We start from the raw sequence: 25,074 nt of genomic DNA, 5'->3' as shown, positions 1-25,074 counted from the left end.
ACAAATTATGTACTTAATAATATGCATTTTTCAAAAACTTAAACATAAAAGTTGTGAAGTAAACATACAAATATAATATAAAAACTCATGTATTATTTCAGGTATTAGAAAATTGATATCGGGTATCGGGTATAACCGGGTATTGGTATAGGGTATGACCGGTTTCGGGTATTTACGGGTATAAATCGGGTACGGTTCCGGGTACGGGTATTGAGCTCAAAATGCATACCCTATCCATACCCTACGGGTAGGGTCGGTTCCGGTTTCGAGTATAGAATACCCGGGTATTAAAAAAACCGGTTCCGAGTATTTTTTCGGGTCCGGTTCCGAGTACGGGTTTTTCGTGCACCTCTACTTCTAGTTCTATGTTTTAACTCATTGCTTCTCTTTGTTTCACTTGGGCCTGCCTTCAGTTTTCTTTGGACTTCATTTAAAGAACGTTTGGGATTGAGTTGAAAAATAATTATTGTTTTATTAGTTTTTTCAAAAAGCCATTTTAAAATGAGATTTGAGGTTTTTAGAAAACTGTTTTTTAACCTTTCAAAAAGCTAAAATAAAAGGAATTTATGTGATTGCGAAACACCATTTAACTTTGGCTTTTTGAAAAAACCAATAAGTCAATAAGTTGTTTTCAAACTCAATCTCAAACATGCTCTAAAATTCCACTTTGCATGATTAGTTTTGGCCCTACATTAAATATGGAATGAATTACAAGGAGGGTGCTCGTAACTGGAACCGGTTCACTAGGGTATGTGCCAACAGAACTTGCTCAACATAGTCGAAATGTGAGCCCGAGTTTCAATGGGCTGCATCTTTGTTCAACTCTCAACTAGACGATATGCTTATAGGTCTTAATAAAGAACTCGATAGACATGTGTCTGTTGGTGTAAACACAAGGAAGATGCACAATGATTTCGTAAGCAATCCAGAGCTCAGGGACGAAGCTTCCTTAGGGCGGGGGGTGGCCCAGGGCCCTCCGGTTTTTTTGCGCGGTAGTGTAAATCGACCCTTTTTTCATCCGAAAATTTGTATACGTAGTGTAAATGTACCCGTTTTATGCCGAAAATTTGAGACCCCCCCCCCCTAGTTTATGATTTTTATAATACATTTTGAGCCCCCCAACGAACTCGTCCAAGCTTGCCACTCCAGGAGCTTATGTTGAGTGAATATTAAATTACTTGTAATAAAATGTAAATAGCTTACTCTTTTGTAAATTTGTAGGGTTTGTTACTACGAAAATAGCATGTTGCGGACAAGGGCCATACAATGGGATCGGAGTTTGTAAACCATTGTTGAAACTATGCCCTAATAGGGATGTTTATGCATTTTGGGACACGTTTCATCCATCCAAGAAAACAAATAGACTTATGGTAGACCAGACTGGAACAAGTGAGTACATGAAACCCATGAATTTAAGTACCATTCTTGCTTTAAATTCTAATTAGTTGTACTCTCTAGCAGGGCCGACCCTATAAGCTTAGCAAGTAAAGCTAGGGCTTTAGGCCCCAAATTTTTTAGGCCTCGTTTCAGGAAAAATAAAAGTATATTATATATAAAATGTATATTTGTATTAGTTTTTATATTCTAGGTATACAATCTCGCTGTAGTACAGTGGTAAGGGCAGATGGCTGGTAACCTGCATATCCATGTTCGAATCTAAGGAGCCTGTTTTTTTTTCTTTTTCTTTTTTTCCTTTTTTTCCTTTTTTCAACAAACAGGCCATTTAGGCCCAAAAAGATGTCTAATTTTATTGCTCTTCAACTGCATATCTAGCTTTTAATACTGATCTAGGAATAGTTATCAATTATTTTGTCTTTTGTTGATAATCTTTTACTTTCTCTCATGCCATACTCATGCATTTCGTTTATATAATTATATCATGTGTAATTTTCTTTCTACCATTTGTATTGCAAAGGGATTTTTTTTAATTACATACTGTGTACTAAAATAATTACGTATCAAATTATCGAACAGAACTTAAGCTAGAATCTTTATTAGCAAATGTCATATATATTGTAGCAAATGTCAAATTATCGGCGCAGCTTGTTGCCCGCTTACCTGCCTCTTTATTGTAATTAGAACTATTTTTAATATAATTTACCTATAAAAAAAAATGTAGCTAGGTGTGAAAAGATTGATTTGGATTGTGCTGTACAACTAACAGATCAAATTTTGTTAACGTGCCTAGCCTAATATGTGAATAATTTTCAAATTGTTAATCAAACAAAGACAACGCAAAAGGCCCCAAATTATACTCCGCTTTAGGCCACCTAAATGGTTGGGCCGCCACTGCTCTCTAGCTATGTTATTGTGTGTGTATCTAAGAGATTGTTACTTCAAATTAATTTTTTTATGTTTTTGAGTTATGTTTGATTGTATGTGTTATGATTCGAGTGTAATAACTAAGGTTAATGGTTGGTTTTGTTTGATATTATATCATATATTGTCAGTCGCTTTGTTCGTCTTTATTCATTTATATTAGCTCGTTTTTTTTTCATTTTAAAATTGTCAGGAAACGATATAGATGACTTGTAAGATCAAAGTAATATACACTCACACTTTAAAGATCACGAGGAAGCTATAAACGCATACAAAAAGATGACATATCAGCAATGCATTCATCAAAAATACTCATTTCCTCTCCGGTCTATCATCTTTAACAACAAATATTTCCTAACCAAAGTTTTATTATAAACAAACTTTATTAATCCGTATTATCACCAACTTCTTGTTTGCTATCAATATAGCTAACGAAAGAGATTTGTCTACACTAGCAATACATGGTATCATTATGGATGTTTGAGTGGTTAAAGATGGCTCGAGATATGGTAACTACAAATCGAGTTTCAAGGAGGTTTGTGAATGATGTCGAGAATTGTTGAAATTGTGAGTATTAAGCATTGTATATAGCCTTAGAAAGAATTATGGATATTCGAAGTTTGGATTAGGGTTTGGGTTTTAATTTCTCATTGGAGTAATATTATTAAATAAAAGTGTGTATCTATATTGATTTTACTAGGATGGAGACCGTATGATACACGGTTGTTTAAAAAAATAAAACAAAAAAAGTTTAATTTAATAATATACATAACAACCTATCTTATGGTTTAATAAGATATAAATAATTCCTAATTAAAATACATATATTAGTATGAATAATTTGTATTTTTTCTTAGAAAAAGTGGGATCACGTGGGTGGAAGAAAAATAAAACCCCACCCGGCCCACCCAACCTATTAAGTCGTCATGTTAGATAGATTAAATAAGCCCATGCTAATTTGATGATATAAGATGGTTCACTTGTTTTTATAATTTATGTAACCCTAATCCTTATACTCTGTAATTATATATACTGGCTAATGCAAAGCTTAATTAAACTTTTAAAGGGTGGATTCTACAATTGTTAATACCTCTCTCATCACAAAAGCAAACCCTCCAATAGGTATGTTCATGACTATGCAAGTGGCATCAAATATCCTAGGCTTCGAACCAACAACAACGTTGTCAAACATTCTAAATTTAAACTAACCTTAAATGTATAGGGTAGATCGATATGGTCATAGGTTTAGTGGTTCGTAGTTATCCCCCTACACTGACTTTTAATCAGGTGGTGAAATTTATGTTTGTTGGAAACTAGATTTTCACCCGGGGCAATTGGTAAATCCTCAATGCTAAAATCTAGGTATTAGTAAAAATGAGCGTTACGTCTGTGAGTTGATGTGAATTTAGTCATTTACATTCGTCACGATATAGACACCATTGGTAAAAACCTTAGCTTCCAAAAAGAAATATATTCGTTAATTAACATATAAAAAATAAATTATCTAAAACGAAGTTTGTTTTGTCGGTAAACCCGGGCGGTGGTAAACCCAAGTGTTCTCGGTCCCGACCATTGAGGCGAAAACTAGACACGAATTTGGTCGGTTGCGACTACATTTGTTACAGCACCGGAGCTAAAAAAATAGGGAAAATATAAAATTTGAGTGGACCAATGGGATGCTGGTAAAATCGAGCGTTGTCGGTCCTGGCCGTTGAGACGTTGAGTCTATGCAAAAATAGGTCGGTTTTCTTCGCGTAGACTCACTGTGTTTTGTTTTAGTTTCAGTGCCGTAACGAAAACCAACCGACTACAAATTTTGTTCGGTGCTGTAACGAACATGACGAAAGACTCACCGCCTCAGTAGTCGGTATCGGTCGGTAAACTCGGGCGTTGGTAAAACCGAGCGTTATCGGTCATGGCTGTTGAGACGTTGAGTCTATGCAAATTAGGTCGGTTTTCTTTGCGTAAACTCACCGCGTTTTGTTTTAGTTCCGGTACCACAACGAAAACCAACCGACTGCTGATTTTAGTTTTTTCAGTTCCGGTACCGTAACGAACATGACGAAAACCGACGAAATTCACGTAGACTCACCGCCTTAACATCCGAGTTCGATAACAGCTCGGTTCTATGAATGATCAATTTTTACGGATCGACAGCACGCCATTGGTCCACCCCCAATATGTATATTTTTTGTTTTATTTTGTCTTAGTTCCAGTACAATAGTACACGTAACCGAAGGCGACCGAAATCACGTCGATTTACCGCATCATGGCCCCGGGTTTAACCGACCTGTCCGGCGCAACGTGCCGGAAAAACACTTGTTATATATATTAACATAGATGGTCATGTTGCGAGTTATATGTTTATATAATCAGAAAACATCACCTAATATCATTCCAAAGCCGTGAATTTTTAAAAGTTAATCTCATACCCGGTCATATATTCGAATTCATTCAGAAGCATGACTACAAATTCATTTAACATCTCACGAACATCACTTAAGTCGAATATTAACTAATCAAGTTATCAAGATCTTTATTAAGTAAAATATGATAAAAAAAAACACCTCTTGAGAGTGGTCTTTGAGTTGTGACTGATGTACGACCTTATCTTCAGTAACGTACCAACCTAAAACCCCACGATTCCATACTCGGATATGGAGACGAACGGTGGGCTGATGGCCCGTCATTGATCCAAATGTTAGTTATAGAAAATCCCTAAACTTTGTTTATATTATAAATATAAATTTCAATCCGTCTAAAAAATGGTTTAATAACAACTATATTATTCCATGAATGAAGGAGAAGAGAACGATACACGATATGTTACATCAGGTGCAAAAACTCAAAAATGAAAAACCTTACAAAAAAAATCCCGTAATAAGTCTAGCCTTCTTACTCCATAATCAACAAATCACAAGTCTGATAGATAGATATTGTCATATTACTTCCTTCAATTCCGATACATACATACGATCTATCTTTTAATAATATTCTAGATTAGGGCCCACCAAAATTCTGAACAAAAAAAACTCAGTATGTATAAGATGAAAGACTCGAACCTGGGTTGCCAATAGGTACCACTAATCACAAACTAAAGACATCACCATCCGGCCAAATGATAAGTTATTGCTTAGAAATAGAATAATTAACGTATATACAAAACAAACTCAACAATACCATTTGTGGCACCAAACTTTTCTTTTATACTAATTAGATAATATGTTGTTTTCATAGGCTCATAGCCACTTTAAACCATGTGTAGTGGATGTTATGTTTTGCGTCACGTGGCATCATGTAACCATATGAGCATTTTACAACAGAATTGTGTAGTGGATGGAGCATCTTCCAATCATTACATCTTATCATTATTTTCTATTTTTTTTTAGAGTTAATGGTCTTTTTCGTCCATGTGGTTTGCTATTTTCGCCACTTCAGTTCAAAATTTGTATTTTTGTCAATTTAGTTCTCATAGTTTTAAATATTAGCCAATTACGTCCTATCCGTCTAACGGCATCCATCTATGCCGTTAGTTTAAGGGTATTTTTGTCTTTCTACTTTTTATTTTGAGTTATTGGTCATTTTCGTTCCTGTGGTTTGATACTTTTGTCAATTCAGTCCAAAGTTTGAAATTTTGTCAATTTAAGTTAGTTTTTTTGTCTATAACCCTAGAGAGCATTATCCAAGCCCAAAACAGGTCTGCATTTACTCTGTCGACAACAGTAATCATACCCTCTCCTCTCGTATTTAGTTTCTAGACGGTTCCTAAACTCTCCCCCATGGTGGAATTCAATGGTAAAGTGGTCAAAGCAATTCCGTGAAACCGAATTGTACGGAAAAAACTAAAAATCGTTTCTTTGACGAATGCATAATATTTAGGGTTTAAAGATTAACATATCATAACGAAAATCTGGGTCGTAATCAACTATTATACATTAATCAACAAAACGATTTTTAGTTTTTTTTGTACAATTCGGTTTCAGGGAATTATCTTGACCACTTTACCATTGAATTCCACCATGGAGAAGATTTTAGGAAATGTCTAGATGACCAATAACTCAAAATTAAAAGGAGAAAGACAAAAATACCCTTAAACTAACGGCTGCCGTTAGACGGATGATACGTAATTGGCTAATATTTAAAACTATGAGGACTAAATTGAAAAAATTACAAATTTTGGACTGAAGTGGCGAAAGTAGCAAACCACAGGGACGAAAATGGCCATTAACTCTTTTTTTTATCAAAGATTAAACAACTAAAGTAAACTCACCAATTAATAAACATATCCCCCCCCCCCATCCAGCGCTTTGTGGGAAGAGCCTAAGAGGGGGGGTGGAAGTGTGTGTGTGGGGGGGTGGGGGGAGGGTTCACCGAACCTATGGGGCTTTTTGGGTGGGCAAAAGTTTGATCTTATGTGTTTAACTATTACTCCCTCCGTCCCTTTTTAAGTGTCATGGTTTGAAAAATACAAAGTTCAAGGTAGGTCGAATGATTAAATTTTTTGTTTATCAAATGACAATAATACCCTTAGAAATTGGATCAATCAATATTATTTATTAATAATAGACTAATAGTTGTGTGTGTTTAAAGGTAAACTTAGAAATTGATTTATAAATTTTGAAAGTAAACATTGTAATGAAACAGATAAAAAAGAAAATACGAATACTTTTAAATGAGAAGAGGTGAGTAATTATTTTTTCGTGAATTTTATGTTTCACCACGTGGGAAACAAACATGTCCATTCATTTCACTTATCCATTTGTCACACGTAGGAAAAGTTGTATCCACTGATTTAAGGTACACTCAAGCCTTAAAACTTGGCATACTTACAATCACAAACACAAGTTTATTTCTTGTATTCTTGCGTCTACTTATATAACACATTATAGGTGGAAAGATCCAAAAACTACAAGAAAAAATAATAATAATGGTGATATCATTCTTGACAACACTCTTATTTCCGCCACCATCTTCCTTGTTCGTCAACACAATGTCGATAGTAAGCAGTCTTTCACTCGCAAATGCGGGATACAAGGAAACCAAAGGCAAGCACATGCAGTATTCCAAGTTCTTTAATATTATCAATGTCGCAACTTCGAAGAAACCAGAAAAGGATCAAGAAGTTAAGTGGTCTAGTAGAGATGGGATGTTTTTATTCTATGCACCCGCGTTTCTCATAGGCCTTGTTTCTTTCGTGGCTTTTCACGATGGAGATTTTCGACTTGTAATGGTTATATCTGCTCTTACCATTCATTATTTCAAAAGGGTCATTGAGGTAAAGTTAATTTTTTTTGAATCTGTCAATTCATGCATGCTGTTTTCACTGCTTCTTTTGTGCATCTAAACTGTTATTTCTAGTAAAATATAGGACTTTTATAGTTTTATAAGTTCTTGGCTCGAGGCTTGCTAGAAATCGGCCTGGTTTGTAAACGATCTAAACTCGAGCTGGGTTATGCTTGCTCGTTGCTCGCATTTTGGCTCATTAAAATTAAGCCCAAATTGTGTATAACCCGAATTATAACTCAATTTTGAATATATGGAAATTATAATTTCTGTAGTTTATAAAGTCTGTATTGTTAAATAATAATTTTTTTTTGGTTTTTATATGACTATCAATGTGTAAAGATAACAAAAAAAATGAACTTTAAAACTAAACGAACTCGCTCAAGCTTTTTGTGAGGCGAGTTAATTAAGCTCAACATTTCAGTTCATTAAGATATATGATCCAACTGTAAGTCTGTAACTACAAGCCCGAGCCCAACCTGACTTGGCTTGGCTCGGAACATTTACAGCCCTAGTACAATAATATACTTTTTTACATTATTGTTGTTTTTTTCTTTTTCATAGGTCCTTTTTGTTCACAAATATAGTGGTTATATGTCACTTGAAGCTGTAATACCTGTCACTTTTAGTTACACCATCTCCACCGCGACAATGCTTTACGCACAATACTTATCCGGAACATTTGCTGAGCCTTTAATTGATCTCAAAAACGTTGGAGTTACGTTGTTCTTGATTGGAATAACCGGAAACTTTTACCACCATTGGATTCTATCTAATCTAAGAGAGAAGGGTGATAGGGAGTATAAAATCCCTAGAGGAGGATTGTTTGACTTGGTCATATGCCCACACTATCTCTTCGAGATTGTCGAGTTCGTTGGAGTCGCTTGCATATCGCAGACACTGTATTCGGCTTGTTTCACTTTCGGCACCATATGCTACTTGACGGGGAGAAGTTTGGCCACGAGAGAATGGTATATTTCGAAGTTTGGAGAGAAGTTTGACAAGGATCATGTCAAGGCTCTAATTCCCAATATTTTTTAAATAATTTGAAAATGTTGACAGAAGTTATCAAGGAATGCATATTGTTAGTTTAATGGATAATGATCCCTGCAACAAGAAGCCAGTTTTTGTTTCCATGTGATGCTTATTCTTTTAGTTTCTTCTTTGTCTTTGTTTGTGGTTAATATGAATAGTAATTGACACGCTAAATGGGTGTAAAATGTAGTTCTACAATGGTACTTCATCAAAATACTGCAAATAGTTTCTACTTTCTTCATCATCCTTTTTTTTATAAACACCATGTTGGAACCTGAACCCCTAATTACCCGTCAGCCCGCCTGACCCGCTTAGTCTGGTATAAAATGATGGTACAAAAACGTCATTTGCAACCCTTAAAATCATCTGTCACGTTACCACGTTGCAACAAATTTATGACGGTTTTGATCCTACATGAAATTATTGTATTTATTCAATGACCTACACGACAAATTTGCAACAGCTTCAGGTCCACTTAGCGACAAACTGGACAAGGCTATATCAGCAACTGTTTGCAACCAAATTTGCTGCGGTTATTTTGTAACGGAGATTAACAGCATTAGCTACACATTTCTAAAACGATGTTTCCAGACATGGGATGCGGTTTTTTAAGGCAACGAAGTTCCAAACATGGGATACCAAAGCCACCCATGGTTTGCGTAATACAAAAACGTGGAAAGATGGGATTGAGTAGTTCACAAGATAGCAAATCCAGATGTTAAAACATATACTAACTTGGCGGATTCAATTCACTTTCTAAAGAAGGGAAGGTCTAAAAGGGCGGCCAAAATGGTTCACATATACTAACTTGGCGGATTCAATTCACTTTCTAAAGAAGGGAAGGTCAAAAAGGCTGCCAAAATGGTTCACATATACTAAACTTGGCAGATTCACTTCACTTTGTAAAGAAGGGAAGGTCAAAAGGGATACCAAAATGGCTCGAGTCAGTGATTCAGAACAAGAGAATGCTGATGTTGTCACTTGCATCACATTGGTCGATGGTTATCGTTTGCAAGGTAGATTAAAAGACAAAAGGTAATAGATTGACGATAGCCATGGTTGAGCCAAACGTAAGAAACAGAAGTGATGAACTAAAAAATGTTATGATGAAATGTCATAATGAACCTACTTGCTAATACCATCGCATACACCATAAAATTCATCCATATTTCGCCACATACTCAAATCTTTAGACAGAAATCTCATATATCTAGTTTTGTATAATAAAATCACAGTATAGAACGGGTGAAATGAAGTCAAAGAACACAAACTATACCTCTATACAACAGGAACCCAAAACTTATGCATGGTGGTCTAAGATACAGTCAAATAAAAAACGGAAGAGGGGAATATATAACCTAAACTACATCACCTGAAGGAGGATGCTACACAGTACGCCACTTCTATATGATCTGCTACCTTTTTTCACAAAGAATTACACATCTACCAGAAGGATCATTGTCTGATTATGCTTGCATTCTCGGTTCATGTAATTTGATTCATTCCTCCCCCCATACACATAACTTGCCCACGGCCTCACCATATAACTTAATTGTAAATTCTAACCGGTTTCTCAAATGTGTGACGGTTCTGCAAAAACCATGGTTACATTAGCACCCGAAACAACTAAACCAAGACTAAAACAGCAATATATGCACCTGATTTGCAGCATAAGACCTCTTGGGTGAATTGTCAGAGTGCTCCAATCCCAAATATTGTTCCCAAGCACCATAGACGTCTCTTCGCTGAAATTAGAAGGGGAAAATATGTCAAGTTAAAACATAAAAACACCAAATTATTTTGTAACTGTTAATCTTGAAGAAAATTTACAGACCTGAAAACGACTAGAGACGATATCAGAGTCCTGAAGATAGGTGGGACGTCCCAAAGACAGAAATGCAAACTTCCACTGACGTGTTACAAGTTCCAAAATGAAAAATGAAGTTAGAAATAATATCAAAACTGATTAGAAAAGATAAAGAGATTGGTGTATACTGTATAGTATACCTTGGAAAACTCCTCATCTGGAACTTGTAACTTCTTCTGTATCTTTACTTTAACTTCAGCTAATGTTTCACCCTCCCGAATTACCAGGAAGAACGGTTCCCCAAAGTTCTGAACTTGCTGCTTAAAGCAATAAAGATGTAAGTATTAACTGTTAGTATTAACTGCAAATAGAACTAAATTTGTAGCCATAAACGCAAACCACCTGATTCTGAGTTGTGTCTTTTGTAAAATGATAAACGTGAATTAGACGGTCCTGAGGACCTAGATCCTTTTCTTCTTCTGGAACCTGTAAGTAAACTTATCTTAGAATACTTGCAGAAAACAATCATTATAACACCAAAAACTCAACAGTATAAACTCAAATAACATGTGAAAAACATAAATATGGTGCAACATTTAATATATACCTCCTCGGCTCGTAACGTCCAGTATTGATCATTGATATTCTCAATTTTTTCATTCAGAGGGAAAATCTGCATATATGGTAACATGTGGTAAGAAATTAATAATGCGGTTCATATACCCAACTCCCTATGAACATGAAAATATCACATACCTTGTAGATTTTGTGGTAGAAAACCTCAAGCAGGCGAAGTTCTGCATTTGGATTAGACAACTCAACCTGTTCCACAACAATAAATGGTTAACCATATATTTAAAATAGATATGACAATCTGAAAAAAGTTAAGTTTCTATACGTACTTTGGTCTTAAGGTCATTGATAACATCCCCTACTGTGCTTTGCTTTGGGAGTCTGATAGTATGAATTACCACCTACCAATTAGTTAAAATAACATCGCATGTCAGCAAAAAGATAAAAATAAATAAATAAAAGAGAGAGACTGGCTGTAACTCGGTACTTACTTCATCTTTAGTAGCATGATGAAAGGCAACTTTTAGAGTTTTTAGGCCTTGAAGTTCTGGCAGAGGGATATCCAATACTTCATAGTACAAAATATCAGAAGTCTGCAACAAAAAAAAGATAAGGTAAGAATACTAGTAATCGTTTCAAATGCCAATTGATGAGTCATTTTGGAAAGCAATAAATATACCTGATTGTAGTGAGCCAGCATGTCTGATAGATGTTCCACTCCACGATATTTGATTGGCTGAGGTTTAGGTTGTTGAGAATAACAGTTGTGAGATGTAAGCCTGATTTTAGAAGGATCATCTAAGTTTAGATGGCGAGCAAGTCTTTCCACCACATCATCATAATTGTTGAGTTTTGACCTGAAATAAACACAAAAAATCAAGTCAAGGATGAAAACTGAAACTTTGACCAGAGGGATGAAGTCAAAATCAACAATATCAAGGGACTCACAGTTCCAGAGAAAACTCATCCTCCTTGGGCTTCTCCAGTGAACGAAACCGCACAACCTATGCACCATACAGTATTAGGTAATGTACCAAATTGGGTTGTAACGTTTTTTCTTAATCATACACACAAATACCTATAAATTGAAATAGAAATATCCAAAAATGGTTGATGATATACCTGACGATTGTGAACATACTCCAGAAAAGAGGGAACATCAGGATAACGACATGCTTCTGCACTTTCAACCTTAAGAGGTTTCTGAAAGCAAATGATATCTCCATCTTCAAGCTATAAAGCCATGATAAAAGAAATAAATGCTTATAATGAGATACGAAAAGCAAAATAATGATATCAGACAGCCTCAGAAAACATACCTGGCTTCCCCTAAAAGTTAGTTTCTTGTCAACATGTTCACACATAACATTGGGCTCAAACTTAACTTCCTGTGTTCAAGAAAGAATATAAAGGCAACAGCCAAAAAGATCTACAAGAAAATAAAACTCTAAAACAAAATGTGAAAGAGAAACCTCAAATAGTTCAATTTCTTCATCAGGTGCGAAGCCAGCCATCGCATTTAGCTTTGCCAGTATTTCCATTGGCTTTCCAGTAGCCTTCACAAAGAGTCGCCCAACAAACCTGGCATGTTGATGAGATAGTTATGATAATGTGATATACACTGCGTATATGGTCAGTAACATTTGAGGTAGAAATGTCACTGAGAAATAGACAAATTCCCACAGAAGAAAAGAAAGAATGGATACCGAAGTTCTTCCTTCAAAGGATCATAAAGTTTGAAGAAAAGTAGAATTTCCTCTTTGCTTTTCACAGGTGGCGAGACAGGAAGTAGATCCTATATAGATAATGCAGACCATCATGCTTGAGAAGAAAAAAAAAGGTGTATATAATATATACTATATACTACAATGAGATGTTGGATCATTAACATCTACCAACAGTTCAATAAGAAAGAATTTGCCACAAGGGTATACCTGTCCAAGTTCTACTTCCAGAAACAACTTAAGCTCAGCATTGTTAGCCTTATTTGATACCTCTTTCAAATGTCCAACCTACAACAAAATCAATTTGCCATGTCAATAGTCACTGATATAGCCCAAAGAAGAGAGGACACTACTAACAACAATAAATTACTAACAAAGCTTTTCCCAAAAAAGAAAATCTTAACTTTATCTAGTTAGTTGTGAACTTGGTATGCCATAAGAAAATACAATTAAGAACAAAAGAAAAAGATGTAGAAAGTAGCATGCTAAATAATAAGTACATACAGACTGAGCTTCTTCTTGAGGTGTCAGTGGACGATTGGGACGGTAAGTGTGATTTTGGCGCTTTGCCCATAGCCAGAAACGTTGATATTGCACGGGAATACCCAACTCTTTAGCTACATCTTCCTGAAAATGGAAATGTATGATGAAATGTAACTACATAAGTATCAAGATGATGCATGCATAGCTGGTGGTGGTTTCCGTTTAATACATATGTATATATGTTTCCATTATCTTTACATTTACAACAAATTATTTTTGAACATAATGATAGCGTCAAAAAATCACCAGCATCTCTTAGATAACCATCAATCCATCGTAATAGTCTTTTAACTCCAACAGTGTCAATTGACTTGTTTACAATAAAACATTTTTTAACATAATGAGAACTTCAAATAAAATACAAGTAATTCTTAGATAACTATGATAATAGCCTATAAACTCCAACTATGTCAACTTGACTTATATTTACAATTGAATATTTGTTAACATAATGAGAACTTCAAATAAAATCACAAGTAATTCTTAGATAACTATGATAATAGCCTGTAAACTCCAACTATGTCAACTTGACTTATATTTACAATTGAATATTTTTTAACATAATGAGAACTTCAAATAAAATCACAAGTAATTCTTAGATAACTATGATAATAGCCTGTAAACTCCAACTATGTCAACTTGACTTATTTATACAATTGAATATTTTTTAACATAATGAGAACTTCAAATAAAATCACAAGTAATTCTTAGATAACTATGATAATATTACTAGTCTTTAAACTCAAACTATGTCAATTTGATGTTTTAATTGACAAGATACATAAATCACTCAACCATGTCAATTAAACGTCTTGAACAATTCAAACATTTCCAGTAATGGATATTGCAATTTTTGTGAGACGAGCATAATGATATTGTGGCTGCAACTATAACTTGCTAGCACACGCTAGTTTAACTTTTAAATTGAGCAAACAGACAGAAGACATGTAGAGTTCAATCCATGTATAACTTAATGCAGCAACCACTGGTGATGATTATAGCAATCAAAAAGCTACTAATTCTGGTATAAAGAAATATAAGATAGATATATTACCTTGAAAAGGGCAAACGATGTTTGTTTTTGGATACGGAAGCTACGAACTTTGTCATGATCTACTAGATCAAAATATATATCTTTTCCTATCTGTTCATGAAGGTCCTGATCTCTAGCAACCTAATCATGTTAAGTTACAAGGTAGGTTAAAAAAATGGTTTTCTGAAAAACAATGTAATAATTCAAAAGGGGCTTGGTAATATTTTAACCTTTATAATTGTATATAAATGAGCCTCTGCTTTCTCTTTTCTTTTTTGCTCCTTTTCTTCTTGTTCCTTTTTCAACCTTATCTGAAAGGGACAACGTTTAATATAGTTTGTTGGGTACGAAGGCAGGAAAAAAATCTATATTAAAAGCTTAAATATTTTACTCTTAGGTGCTCTGCAATATCCTTCTCGTCCACATTACAAATTATTTTCTCCTTGTCACTTTCACGTATATACACAAGCATATATGCATTTGAATACTTAGTAAATTTAAATGGAGAATTGTTGAACCCAGGGTTTGCTTGAGGTAACTGTAACACACAAGATATTCTGACATGACTTCACATTAAATAGAATATAAACTTTTATATAAACCATAACAAGTTATCTGTCAAGTCACCTCCTCTTCTCCTCCATACTGTTCATCCAATGCCCTCTTCATGTCTTCTTTGGTAACACGCTCATCATCAAACTTAAACCTACAGTAAAATCAAATACTGTAAAATCAAAATAAAATACGATAACCTATAAACTAAATAACAATCCATAGACTCATATCATGATAAAATTACAGATTGTATCAAACTTGACTTTAATGAAACAGTGAAAGAACAGATGATGACTGAAACAATGACTTGGTAAACAGAAAGGGGTTAACAAAAAACATCATGGCTGCAAACAAACAAACTATTCTCTCTTTTTCAGATAACTTCATTCAGAGGAATATGTAATCTACTTGATTTTCATGAAACAGTGAAAGACCCCATGATGACTGAAACAATGACTTGGTAAACAAGAGGAGTTTAACAAAAATACATCATGGCTGCAAATAAACAGACTATTATCTCTTTTTCAGATCACTTCATTCAGATGAATATGTAATCAACTTCACAAAGAACGCATGCATGTAAATGAGCAAATAATAAACAGAAGTAAATGGAAGTATGTGAAAGAAAAAGACAACACGGATGACAAACAACACAAGCTCACAAATAATTTGGTGAATGTGATAAACTTTACATACCATTGATCAGAAAGCGTTGGCCGAATGTAAGCATAATAATGTCCACCATGTACCCCACCACTGTGAACCAACACACTGCATAAAAATGATGTTGGACCAAAAATCATCAGAAAATTAGTATCAATAAAATGCGGAACATAAAAGATGAGAATAATGTGTCTAATTCGTTGGAGAACTAGGAAGCGTTTCTCTCAAAGCAATTCAATTTTACGTTCGTACAGTTGTGCATATAAGCAATTGATTGTAATTAAAGAAAATATAAAAATAGAAAGGAATAAAGAACAGCCTTTTATAGTAACTTGCATGGAATCACCTCCCCAACTTTAATGTTGATTTTCATTTCAACATTAACTCACAAAGCACAATATGTTATTTTTTTCAAAATTGCTTCAAACCACATGCTTTAGATGAAAAATGAAAACATGTGATTTTAAAAGTTCAAAATAGCATATGGCTAATGATTTTGTATAAAACAGAAAGGCCAACTTACTTCTAAACTAGGAAGGAAATAGTGCAAATAGAAACTGGTACCTGTGAAGTGTGTAAAGGTTGCGAACACTTCTGTCTGCCTGTGGTGATAAATACTTCCCATTTTCTCTATCAAGATCCAGTTGCAAGGGGAATTCATACCGATCATTTATCTGGATAGTCAGACAGGTTTATATAAAAAAATCCCAAATGAGATAACTGATTTAGCAATTAGCCTTCTGCTGTAATCCTCATTGTAAATATGATATAAACAAAATTGGGGCACCATCAATAGTACAAGTACCATAAGGTGAATCAAGCTCAAAGTCATTACAAATATATAGAAAAATATACTGTTATTATGAACGACTGACCTTCACCATCGTGTCTCGCATGAAATCATATTCAAAACGTTTTAGCTGGAGTTGAAGAACAGGTGGGAAATCAATGAACAGAACACCCTTCCTTGCATCCTGAAAGGCCATATTCACAGGATGACTTGTTAAAACCAAGAAAATAGTATACAGAAAACTAAACTCAGACAAAAAAAATGCAGCATCATAGCGTATGTTCTGCGTCCAACCTGTAGCCCATGTTGTTCAGCATGATATTTGTTGTCGCCTTCAAGACTTTCTACTTCAACATACTTGTCAAATGAAGCATACACGTCACGGCAACCTTTGACATCAAGCTGAAGATCTGACATAATATATAGATTAGTACAAAATCAGAAGTCCATACAAAAACTGTCAACTCTTAAGTGAGATTTCTACCATAAAAAGACTCCTTTCTTGTTGACTTGTAGTCAACATTTATACATTCAATATAGTTCATATGGTGTCCTTCAAATAACTGCTGAATTGTACCCTCCACAACAGTTCCCTGTACAAGTACAATATGTGTTATCAACAAGAAACAATATTCAAGTTTGGTAACAACTAATGAAATAATTCTATACCTTCATTTTGTCTTCAAGTTTCTCACAGAGAACTCGATTTAGTTCTTGAACATCATGCTGCATAAAAGAATCATATGTATCCCAGCCAAAAGACTTAGTCAACTCTTTTGTGGCAACGCTTGTGTCACTATACTGAAGCTTATAAAATAAGCTCTGCAAAGCAAGAGGAATACTCCCTGATGGCATATCATTTTCAGTTGTTGGCATATGATACACAGCCTGGATAAACAAGGAATAATGTAAATGTTGTTCTTCAAATGTTATATGTGATTGAATTGATTGATTTACTAAGATCACCAACCTTCCTGAAATACGGGATATGGTATAATGTCTGTAGCAGGGAGTTCATATAGCAAGTAGCACCTTGATTTTTAAGGCCAACATAACCAGTCTCCTTCTTTGAATCATGTGCCCAGTAATCAACAACCTTCCGGACTGCCACATCAGCTTCAACTATGCATGTGTCATTCATAAGATAGCCTTTGCTGGGATCATAAAGCTCGCTTAGAGGCATAAATGAAGTGAAACCCCAATCACTCTCTCGTGAATTAAACTGGTGTTGGGTATCTGCAGTATGAAGATATCCCCAAATATCAGTATATTGCATACCAAACGAAGCAGACTATATAAAAACAAGAGAATACAAAAGAAACTGAGAGCATACAATAATTATGTTTTTGAATATTACAGCATGCCACAGATAATAAACTGATAAAAAGTTTCCATTTAACCTGATTTTTCAGCCCAGAATAATATCAACGAGAGACATTCTTTTTTTCATTTTAAGTAGAAGAATGTATGCCGTATCAGAACTCGTCAGAAAATCAAATATAAGCCAATATATGAATTGTGTGAATAAAATCATAAATAGACCTCATATGTTGTATTATTTTCTTCATTCATTAATTAAAGCTTTTAAGACCAGAAATTTTATGAACAGATAATTTTCAAATACAAGCCAATATATGAATTGTGTGAATAAAATCATAAATAGACCTCATATGTTGTATTATTTTCTTCATTCATTAATTAAAGCTTTTAAGACCAGAAATTTTATGAACAGATAATTTGGTTGATTTGTAAACCTAGCACATGCGTGTTAGGAACAAAGCGGCGCGCGGAAGCGAAACAGCACACACATGCACAACGATAAACACGCATAAACGAAAATATAAACGACACAAGAATTTAACGTGGTTCGGTCCCCGCGAGGGGACCTACGTCCACGGGCTGCAACTAGGTTTTCTTATTAGCTCAGAACCAAGATTACAATTACATGATGGGATATATATAATAAACAAGATTAGGGTTAAACATAATTAGGAGCCAAAACCGGGCCTTCTAATAAAACCGGCCCAAAGGCCTTCATAACCCAACAATCTCCCACTTGAAGGCCTTGCGATAAATTCCAGCCTGCCATCCAAGTAAATATAACAATCTCATTCATCCAGTAACTCTAGTAATCTTCAGTAATAGAAATCAACCAAGCCTCCAGTTCCAAGAACAAGCTAAAACTTCAACAAAAGAAGTTCTCCAAGCCTCCAGTTCTCTAGGAACAAACTAAGATTTCTACCAATCCACACCAGTTGCAGCGCCCCTTCCCATCAGTTACCTGAAAGGCCCATTGAAGCTCCCGAGAGCTCCAATCCGGTCATCACAGACCCAGCCATGACAAAACCCGCCAATGGCTCATCCTCAATCTTAACCGGCCCTCACTTACTCACACTACCGGCTCCAAAGACTTCCAGAGGATAATCACTCTCCAAAAATCAACAGACTATACCAGGAGAGATTTTCACATTCGGATTTCCCAGTCTTCCGAACTCAACGTCCCTTTGGAAACAAACCTAGAACACACCGCGTGCTCCCACTGTTACCAAAACCCCGAACATGTTCAGACCTCCGAATACGCTCAAGCTAACATCACTGTGGCTCCAGGCTTCATGTCTGCAAACTGAAACCCCTTAGCTCTACCCGATTCAGCGAGCCAAGACCTTATAACTCGGAAGTTGGTTCACTTCTTCCGACGATACAGAGACCGTATCTTCCAAAAGTCTTTAACTAAAAGATTCAACAAATGCTTCATTGAAGTGAGTAACAAGAAATAAAGCAAACTAGAATCTTGAACCCAAGAGTCTTCACCGCCTTCACTGAGTCTCAATGCATCAACCCCAGATACATTCTCAAAAGCAGAATTCCAAACCTTTCGACATCGACTCTTAAAATGTCTCACCTCTACGCAACCTACCAAGTCGACTATGCCCAGCTCCCACTGTTCCTGTTATCCCAACCCATGCCACACCAACACTCCATGAGATGAACCCCACTCGTACTATCCCGGCAAATAACTTTACCCAACACGAGATTATGAACCTCTCAAATGGTGTACCACTGATCACCACCAAACAAGATATAACTTCACAATTCCAAACGAACAAGAAGTAATAATCACAGTTTCGAACCATCTAACAGGCAAACAGCTATAACAACAGTAGAACTTTCATGAAATCAAGCGGTACCAAGGGTTCTATGACCGTACACACGATCAGTTAACTCAAACCCTAACCGAAAGATCATCCAAACGAGCAATAGTTAACATGACTTGCCACTAACCTCATTTTTTTTTTTCACTTATGCCGTCACCAGCACACCCGCTGGTTCCATTTTCTCCAAGTTTATCCATCACCAGTACTATATCCAAGTTCACATGACAAACCAATCAACCAAAATCCAAACCGTCAAACATTCCGATCATAACCACCTCGTCTTCAGTTATAACAATAACAAACGAGAACAAATCGAAAACAGTGAACAGACACAACAAGGGCACGGGCCTAAACTTGACGATTGTTCAACAGAACACTGCCAAATAAACCGATTTGCTCTTGCAATAACCGATAAATCAACTAACTGTAAATAAACTATATAAAGTTACCTCAGACTAATCTCTTGCAAACAAATCTGAACCCGAACCTAAATGGTCTTCACAAAACCCGGTTCCCTGAAGCCGAGCAACCTCCAAAGAAAAACCCTAAAACCCGAAACACCCGACCCGGTGCTTCACCTGCAACGCCCGAGTGAAACCTGCAACTCCAAGAAGTCCAAAACAGGAATTCTAATTGCAAAATCACCCGGAAAACCGTCCCAAACAGCCCTGAAAAACAGCCCCGAACAGCCCTGTTAACCAGAAAAACGAAGATCTCTGACAATACTGTTCACCGCCGGAATCACTGTTCACGGCCGGAAACACTGTTCATGCCGGATACTGTTCACCGCGGCACTGTAGCGGCGGCACTGTAGCGGCGGCCCTTCTCAAACCAGCCTCTTCTACCTTTTTTTTTTTCCGATCGATACCCGTGCAAAACCGTGTGTAAACAACGAGCCAAAGCTCTGATACCACTTGTTAGGAACAAAGCGGCGCGCGGAAGCGAAACAGCACACACATGCACAACGATAAACACGCATAAACGAAAATATAAACGACACAAGAATTTAACGTGGTTCGGTCCCCGCGAGGGGACCTACGTCCACGGGCTGCAACTAGGTTTTCTTATTAGCTCAGAACCAAGATTACAATTACATGATGGGATATATATAATAAACAAGATTAGGGTTAAACATAATTAGGAGCCAAAACCGGGCCTTCTAATAAAACCGGCCCAAAGGCCTTCATAACCCAACAATGCGTCAGATTTTTTTTCCTAGTATCGACTTACAAAGTCAGTTTTCTGACATGTGGACCATCTATAATCCACAAAATGCGTGATAGCAAACGCCAACTTCTTCGCTAAAAAGTAAAGCAATTACAGTCATGTGTCCATCTATGATGCCATTGTGCATGAAAGTTTAGCATATTACATAGACTGTGTTTATCTTGACTAGATGTAGCTAATGTGGGCATTAAAAGCAACAATATCATAACTTCCTTTTTCCCTTTTATTGGGTGTGTTCACTTTCATGTATATGTTCTCGCTCTTAAAAGTGGATAGGTAAAAACCAACAGTTCACCATAAACCCATATTATTTGGTTTCTTAACGATAGCCAAAAAGTCTTCTCATTCTGAATGAGTGAAGGCAACACACAGATCTTATATCGCTTAATCTCTTCTCAAGCATGTTTTGACCTACCAAGCATATAAAAGTGCTTGCTGGGAACGATGTACAAAAATTATAACCTGTGAAATCAGGAGGACATGCAAACATGATTAATTTCCCCTTCAAGACTTTTTAAAGCTGCAAAAAGAGCCCCTCGTTGCATTAACATGACCTTTTAGATCCATAACAAGGCAAACGAATCTTCATCCTCACATGATTCTCACAACAACCGACGAATGCATGAAAAGGTTCAACATGTACACATAAGATATCAGTTAACCAAAATTTCTCCTCTTGGCATGTTATAAAATGCCAGAATTGCTTCGACACGGGATGCCATACGTAACAAAAAACATTATCCAGGGGGTTTTCAGCTTCCCAATTATTCTCCATTTGAAAAAGCTCTTGATATAAGTGAGAAGATGTTTAAATACACCTCTCTAAACAGATGTTGAGACACATAGCCTCGATTTCCAAGGAGAACCTAGTTGGTGGTGCTATCTAGATACTGTGTACCTGACATGATTCAGGACTTGCAAAAATCACTTACGCTATGCTAAAAATAGAAAATTTGTCTTCTTTGTCAGTTTATACAATCTGTGCTCAATGAGTCAATTCCACTTCCATGAGGGTAAAAGTCTACTGGCTTACCAATTTTTACAATAATTATAGTAACGTATTGAGCATCAAACCCAGAAAGTAAACATCCCAATCCATCTCTGTCCGTTTTTTACCACAGTTGGCCACCCGAGCAAATATTGGGCTTCACAACTTAAGAAGATTGATGAAAGGGTACACAATTTCGAGAACTTACAGATCATAAAGAGCCGCCGGTGGGCTAGGAGAAACCAGGATGTTATAGGGTGCTTAAGCAGCTGCCACATATATACTATAGCCATTCCAACAATACAGCCACATGCAAAAAACGCAGATGCGTCTTACCCAATTTATTCTTTTTTCTCTAATCTCCTGGGGTCTGTGTATTTGCTGAACCTTTAAATGTGTATCGTTCTTTTTCTAAACAAAACAGCCAACATACTACTGGAAGCGGACATGTAACGCCATAACCACCAAGAGTCCAAAACAGACAAAAAATTACTCAAATACAAAGTATACAAACAAAGCACAATAAGACCAAAGGACCAAACTTCATGACTGAACATAGTATGTCATTTCTCTAGTATACAGTGCAGGCCCATTTGAACAAACAGATTGTTATTATCTCTAAGTTTCACATTATTAGCCAGTTCCTACTCTTTCAGGTTTATATTTTCTTTTTCCAGTTTCACATTTTACCTACAGTCCTAAATAAAGAGCATCCAGAAAGAAAGAAAATATCCATGGAAGTCTGCTTCACAGAAAGAAAACTACAATAAAAGGTTTACCTTTTCTAACCGTGAACTTGTTATGAATTTGATTAACCACAGCTAAGCTGAATTGAGCATATCTACTCCAACCATATGGCAGCGTTGAGGAATCAGCAACATCAAGGTACATCGACAGATGGTCAACATTATTTCCTTTTGGAAATATGAGAACTCGCCTGTCCATTAAAACACCATGTCACAAAATCAAACCACGACACAATAACATTTTACATTAGAAATCAAACAATCAGCATACCATTTATAGCCTCCAACAAAGAAAACATCTGAGTATATCTTTTTCGAATTCAACCTCGAAAAATTTTCTATAGTCCACGTGAACCGTGCTGACGGCGGATCATCAACAGTTGGTGCATCAACAACATTGGGAGCTTCTGCTGGTGTAGCTGGAAAAAAACATCACTCATGTTTAAGGCTGTAAACAAACCGAACCGAACGTTCAGTGTACAGTTTGGCGGGAAAGTTTTCCTATGTCCGTTCATTTAATAAATAAACGAATATGAACAAGAGATTTTGTTCGATCAACTAAATGAACGAACACGAACAGAGGCGATGTTCATGAACGCTCGATAGCGTGTTCGTTAATGTTTCTGTTTTTGTTTGTTCATTAAAGGCTTTTGTTAATAAATTTTTCTAATCTTATCAAGCATGTTTAAGCAAAATTATTAACTATCTAATTTTATATAATGCACCATTGAAGGGTAAATTAAGACGCTTGGATTAAGGGATTTACAAGTATTAAGGCACAAAGTACAACTTTGAACAAGGGCTAAAATGTCATTATAACATCAAAACTCACTAGTTTCTTAATTTCTTTTAAAACAGTTACACTTTCCCCCCTCAATTATAGTAAACTTTTGTAAATTTAATATATAGTTACAATTATTACCCTTTAACTTTACTCATATTTTAATTATATTTTCAATTTTAACCCAACTTCCCCCATGATTTTTAAACGTTAATATATTTTTAAAAAAATTATACCATAAAAACGAGCATATCTCTCTCGTTAATTTGAGTATCATATTGTTATAGTTTTTTTCAGTTAAAAAAAATATTTTTTTGTGTATGGGTGTTTGCGGTATGGTTTTGATAGGTTTCAAGTTAAACGGTGAACTAAACTATTAGTAAGGTTTTATTGTCGTCGAAAACCGAAACCGAACCATTGAAAATTGAAAACGACTAGCCAAAACCTAAAGAAAAAAAGCAGCCGTGAAATCAAACCAATGATCGGTTTGAATTATGTTGGTTTCAAACCAAACAATGAATACTCATAAACTTGATACGTGATTACAAAGTTTACGTTTCCCGCAACATCGTGCAGGCACTTATCTAGTGTATATTAACATACGAATATGAATGTTAAAAAAACAACACCAACACAAACTTGGTAGCCAGACCGAACCGTTGACACTGACCATTAGCAGTTAAGCCAAATCCAATAAAACATTGTTTTGCTGTTTTGGTTCATTTGTGTCTGAAGTCTGAACAAGTTCATTTCCTTGATGAACGAACACGAACAAGAAATTTCATTCAGTTAGGTATTCGTGAACCATTAATTTGTCCGATAAAAGCTTAACAGACGAACATGAATACCGCCGTGTTCGATTCAGTTCATTTACAGTCCTACTCATGTCAATAAGATTTGAAAAACAAATAATAACCAGCACTCGACAAATTCATACAACAAATTCAAACAAAATAATAAATCTGCAATACCTTCCATCGGTTGCGGTCCATCCGGTGCAGCAAAATCAGAATGTGGAACTAGCATCTCGTCCTCCTCAGCCTGGAAAATCAAATCAACGAAACAAATTAACTAGATCTAACACCAATTTCTAGAACCTTCCAGATCAATTACAATTCAAAACCCTAGAAATGATGAATTCGCCCAAAATCACAAAATCAAAGCCACTTAACATCAAATTAACATATATTAGACTAATCGTTAACGAGATCACAGCTCGATTGAGTGAGTATGTGGAAGTAATTAATAGTTAAAACAGTAGGTATAGATAGAAATACGTAAATATGTGTGTGTGTGTGTTGTGTGTGAGAAATGGATAAGTGATAAAGATATGAATTATTATTATTATTATTATTAATATTATATGCATACATCGATGGGAGGAGGAGGAGGAGTCATGAGCGTCATCGGCGGTGAATGAAATTGGTGCTGAGCGTATCGGTGGTGATGAAAGGCGGACACTGTGTATAACGTGGGTTCGGTTTGAGATTAATATCAAAGTTGTATTGGCAGGGTCGGATTTTGGATTTAGATACAATGGAGGGTAATGATACATAAAAAGAAGTTACTACAAGAGCAAATGATAACCGGTGGTACCGTTACCTGATCGAGTATTTCTGTATTAGTTAGATACGTGTGTTTTGAGATTTAGAGATATATATGGTTCGGTATGGTACAGGTATTAATTTTACTTTTTTTTGGTGTTTAATGTTCGTACTGATTCGTGCTTTACCGAGCATTTTCGATATTGGCAACCATTTTTGACGGTTTTCGGTATCGGCATTTTCGATACTGATACTGATACCGAGCTCATTCATAGTTAACACGTCAAATAAAATATATAGGTTAACTT

At 35.8% G+C, this 25,074-nt stretch overlaps 2 protein-coding genes across 2 annotated transcripts; one reads left to right on the top strand and one right to left on the bottom strand.

Moving 5' to 3' along the window:
* The first annotated feature begins 7,246 nt into the window (after window positions 1-7,246).
* LOC143535555 (uncharacterized) lies at window positions 7,247-9,262 on the top strand. The gene is made up of 2 exons (XM_077029779.1): window positions 7,247-7,594; window positions 8,167-9,262. The coding sequence occupies exons 1-2, from the start codon at window positions 7,247-7,249 to the stop codon at window positions 8,641-8,643; spliced, it is 825 nt and encodes a 274-aa protein (XP_076885894.1). The 3' UTR covers window positions 8,644-9,262.
* A 511-nt stretch (window positions 9,263-9,773) lies between these two features.
* LOC143535605 (ubiquitin C-terminal hydrolase 12-like) lies at window positions 9,774-24,785 on the bottom strand. Its single transcript, XM_077029816.1, has 32 exons — window positions 24,594-24,785; window positions 24,194-24,263; window positions 22,713-22,860; window positions 22,475-22,632; window positions 17,296-17,561; window positions 16,995-17,213; window positions 16,810-16,918; window positions 16,620-16,735; window positions 16,411-16,509; window positions 16,100-16,209; window positions 15,569-15,643; window positions 14,945-15,023; window positions 14,709-14,855; window positions 14,548-14,628; window positions 14,339-14,458; window positions 13,246-13,368; window positions 12,952-13,029; window positions 12,724-12,812; window positions 12,490-12,598; window positions 12,337-12,405; window positions 12,140-12,250; window positions 11,966-12,021; window positions 11,697-11,874; window positions 11,509-11,610; window positions 11,347-11,418; window positions 11,201-11,266; window positions 11,052-11,117; window positions 10,847-10,930; window positions 10,645-10,761; window positions 10,472-10,546; window positions 10,296-10,382; window positions 9,774-10,227 (listed from the first exon to the last, which is right to left on the bottom strand). The coding sequence occupies exons 1-32, from the start codon at window positions 24,627-24,629 to the stop codon at window positions 10,186-10,188; spliced, it is 3,357 nt and encodes a 1,118-aa protein (XP_076885931.1). The 5' UTR covers window positions 24,630-24,785; the 3' UTR covers window positions 9,774-10,185.
* Between the last annotated feature and the right edge of the window lie 289 nt (window positions 24,786-25,074).

Source organism: Bidens hawaiensis, unplaced genomic scaffold (assembly GCF_021521415.1).
Source record: "Bidens hawaiensis isolate Kalapana, Puna unplaced genomic scaffold, B.hawaiensis_p1.1 tig00010569_1, whole genome shotgun sequence".
Classification (NCBI taxonomy): Eukaryota; Viridiplantae; Streptophyta; class Magnoliopsida; order Asterales; family Asteraceae; genus Bidens; species Bidens hawaiensis.
This window is presented reverse-complemented; position numbering and strand designations above follow the sequence as displayed.

Bases quoted from the DNA above. Each gene is read 5' to 3' on its own strand.
- LOC143535605 (XM_077029816.1), bottom strand. From the start codon at position 24,629: ATGACGCTCATGACTCCTCCTCCTCCTCCCATCGAT. The intron at 12,406-12,489 runs GTTTCTCTTTCA...TCTTGAACACAG, and splicing joins AAGAAATTGAACTATTTGAG to GAAGTTAAGTTTGAGCCCAA. The intron at 11,419-11,508 runs GTAAGTACCGAG...ACTAATTGGTAG, and splicing joins ATCATGCTACTAAAGATGAA to GTGGTAATTCATACTATCAG.
- LOC143535555 (XM_077029779.1), top strand. From the start codon at position 7,247: ATGGTGATATCATTCTTGACAACACTCTTATTTCCGCCACCATCTTCC. The intron at 7,595-8,166 runs GTAAAGTTAATT...TCTTTTTCATAG, and splicing joins ATTTCAAAAGGGTCATTGAG to GTCCTTTTTGTTCACAAATA.